Here is a 4,125-nt window from a genome sequence, read left to right on the forward strand (position 1 = left end):
GTTTGATAACTACTTTCTCAAGAATTTTAGGGCCCTGTCACACCTTGTTGAGTTAGATAGCATATGTCTGACATCCCAGAATCTCCTAAATCTCCTCAAATTATAATTTTAAATTGTAAATTATAATTGAAATCTGTAAGGAATAATTATCTTTAATGTTTACAGATTAGCTGCACTTAAAATGACAACTGAATCATAGGATTTTAAACACCTTTATTAATGCTAAAAGAGATGACTTTAAATCAAAATGTGTGAATTGTTAATTGTAAGACCAAACTAACAAAGCAGTGATGGTAATAAACACTGATGGTTTACGTAGCTGTCAATTTAGCCATTAGATGGGTATAACCTCCAGTTATAGTTATTAATAAATTTATTTTCAAACTGGTAAAATTTCATAACACTGTAGTTCATCATGTCTAAAGTAAAGTTCAGTATTACCCACAAATGCATCTACAGCCGCTGCAGGTCTTTCCTCCTCCTGCCTGATTATTTGGATGCTGCATGCAGCTGACATAGAAACTGTACCATAACCACTGGCAAACATCTGTGATACCTTTACACATTTTCTTGTCCCTTTTAACTGTTTTGCGTTGCCACTTCTTCATTTCTTGCTTTTTTCCAGTTTTCTCTGTTCTCCTCTCTGTGTATTGACTGACCAACAGGTGTGGCATGAGAGGGAAAGGGCAGCGGACATTAGCTGCCCTTACTGGCACAGGTCAATCAATCATAACTAATAGGTTGATCTACCAGGTTTTTGCCACTATGAGTATAGAGAGCTAATAGTGTCTCTCTGTGCCTGCTATGACCGATTGCCAGTCCAGCTGTGCCTGCTGAAGGGGTAGTTCTGAAGTTTCTGTTAGGGACAATTAAGGTTTAAAGAAACAACTTAAGTTGCCCATGTGTGCGGGTAACAGAAACACGTTCCATCATAGTGTCGACTTAACAAATAAAAACAGGAATTGCATCAAGCTGCAAATGCCTCAGCTCAGCTGACTGATGAACTCATGCTAGCCATATTTTTTGTGACTAATGCTGCCCTGGTCACATGGAGATTAAATGCAGCCTAACCAACCAATAGGCACATGGTTTCCTTTTAAGACCACCCTCTCCTAATATTTATAATGAGGCAGAAATGCATACAAAACTAGAAAAAGTATTGACAGAAATAAAAAGGGAGGGAGATATGAACTGAGTAAAAATAGACAGACCAAACAGACCAAAATAGAAGACAAAATGGAGCAAAATAAAAGCGTACACAGAAATGCATATAAAAACAAGCAATTCAATAATATAGCTGAAAAGTGTAATGATATTAAATTAATATGGTATTATGTAGATGAATAAATATATCAAATATATTTATAACTTTATTTGTCAATGTATGATTGAATTACTGATTCCATTCTATTTATATATATATATATATATATATATATATATATATATATATATATATATATATATATATATATATATATATATATATATATATATATATATAATTTTTTATTTTAATGTATTCTCTATTGAATTGCAGGCCTATGTATTTGTTGAGCATTTATTTATTTTTTATTACATCAGAGTTGGTCCTCACTACTTTATCCTCTTCCCACAATTTTGAAGGTGACATTTCTCCATTATCATTATCTGAATATAATTTTGAAGTAATCCTTTTATTTCTTTTTTAATGCCCCCATTGGATAAAATTGATACTTTAATTACCTAATACCCAAAATTTAGTTTAGCCCCTGTATCTATTGTTGCTGAAGTAGGCACAGTGTTTTTAATCTGAATTAAAATATTATAGCAGTTATGATATCAAAGTCACAGAAAACAAACACTGTAAAACTATGTAGGTAGGGTTGGTTTAGAAAGATTCAGATCCCAAGTGGGTCATTCAGCAAAGATTACATGTTTGATATGAAATACAATGAGCCATCAAACAAAGTACAGTAAATGATCGCGTTTGATAATGTTTAAGATCTACAAAAGAAATAGAATTACTTCAGACTCAACAAGCCTGTTATCATATGTATAGAGTTATTTATTAAAGTTTGTTTCATGTATTTTGTAAAATAAAAAAAAGCCCGAGAGCAGCTGATTCTGCTTAAAAATCAGTGAATGTTGAACAATTATTGGCAGGTGTGATCAGCTTAAAGTTAATCTCAGAAAATATATGCAAACAATTGTTCAAACATGGTTTTACAGTTCAAAGTATCTGTAAGCTTTCTTACTTTCATCACAGTTTTCCAGGTTTCCTATTCATGGCGCCTGGGCCTTGTAAATAAAAATCTTTTTCCTTTGATTAAAAAGAAATAAAAAAAAAAACTCTGTAAAATTGTAAAATACAAGATATTCAGGATGGCAACTGGACTTAAATGTCGTCTTTTCATGTAAAAACACAAAAATCCTTTCAAAATAAAAAATAAACAGAAAATAACTGCAAAATTAAACTGAACTTATTAGTCTACTGACCCCTCGTTTAAGTTTAAAAGTCCAAGCAGCATTATAACACATATTTATAAATAAACATAATAATACATTATTGATTATAAACAAAAAAAATAGTTATTAAAAAATTTGCTATAACTTTAATAGGTAACTGAGGAAACAGGGCTAAGATTTGAGTTGATTTAAGTAGACATACTTTTTTTTCTCTTCGGTTCCTTTATTTAGAATATTTAAAGGTGTAAAAGCAAAGGCCAAATTAGAGGCCTATATTCTGATAGGTCTGATATTGTAGGTGGGTAATGTAATAAATAATTTTTGTTGAATGTACCTGGTTAATTTAACTCTGTAGGTACCATATGCTTTGTAAATATTTTAACCAGAATACCCATCAAAAAAGAGATTATGTCATTTGGAATTTATCAAAATGTGTTTATTGTCACAGCTTTGTTCTGGAAAAATCTCCTTGAAATATTTGACCAGAAATTATCATTTTAAAAGCATGTCTGAACCACCTGTAGAAAAAAGCATATACCAGTGGATTTAACAAAGAATTGGACCATCCGAGCCATTTAAATGCTTCAATCACTACAGCTGGTATTGTTAAGTTCCCTATACTGCTTAAACTTATAGATAAAAAGTAAGGAGACCAACACATGAGGAACACACCCAGTACTGTAGCCAAAGTTTTATTGGTCTTTTTCTCCATCTTACTGAGAGCAGCTTCAGACTTTAAAGTTGTCTGTATGCGCTTTGCCACCATTAAAATCTTTAGATAGATTGTTAAGATTATACTAGTTGGAATAAAAAATGAAATAAACGGTCCAGGGCTAGCTTCTTTTGTTGCCACAAATATCTTGCACCTCCAGCTGACATTTTGTTCATCTTTCTCACGAATTTTAATGGTAATTGAAAGTACAACTGAAATAGTCCAGCTCAACAGAATCATAATCAGAGTAACATGACTGTTTATTTTACTTCTATATGTTAGAGGATGACACACTGCATAATATCTGTCTATTGAAATACAGCTTAAGTTTAAAATGGACGTTGTGCACAGTAATATGTCAAACAGACCTCGCATTTTACAAAGTAAATAACCTGTATACCAGCATGAGCTCATAGACAATATTGCACTAAAAGGCAAAACTAAAGCTCCAACAAGCAGGTCAGTCACAGCCAGAGAGAGGATGAGGTAGTTTGTTGGAGTGTGCAGCTGTTTGAAGTAAATGACAGAGATGATTACAAGAAGATTCCCACATATTATCAGAAGTGACAAAGAAAAAACCACTATATCTATTGTATAAGAAGTCAACGTCCGTCCATGCAATTCTGCTGATTCGTTACAGAGATGTTGGTTATCAATCATATTATCTTTCCTAATGGAAAAACAATATATTATAAAAAAAAAAAAAAGATATGTTCAGCAAAATGGTGGAGAGTTGTGCATCTTTTATCTGTGATGACTGAGCCACATATTAATGTGGGATATATTATTCTGTCTCAATGTGTTCATTGGCTTAATTAGTTTGTGTTTGGTATCCAAGGTGACATCTTCCCTGATGTCACGTACAGGAACAAATAAAATTTTAGTGCTTTACAACTTGTATTTAACTGTTTAGAAACATTTATCTGTATAAAAATATATATTTAACCACAGAACAACAATGTTGA

General features: G+C 32.1%; 1 protein-coding gene across 1 annotated transcript; it reads right to left on the minus strand.

The window, feature by feature from the left end:
• Window positions 1-2,890: 2,890 nt before the first annotated feature.
• LOC119774792 (trace amine-associated receptor 1-like) lies at window positions 2,891-3,820 on the minus strand. The gene has a single exon (XM_038272471.1). The coding sequence runs from the start codon at window positions 3,818-3,820 to the stop codon at window positions 2,891-2,893; it is 930 nt and encodes a 309-aa protein (XP_038128399.1).
• Window positions 3,821-4,125: the final 305 nt, after the last annotated feature.

Source organism: Cyprinodon tularosa, unplaced genomic scaffold, assembly GCF_016077235.1.
Source record: "Cyprinodon tularosa strain WSP-4 unplaced genomic scaffold, ASM1607723v1 ctg831, whole genome shotgun sequence".
In the NCBI taxonomy this organism is placed as follows: Eukaryota; Metazoa; Chordata; class Actinopteri; order Cyprinodontiformes; family Cyprinodontidae; genus Cyprinodon; species Cyprinodon tularosa.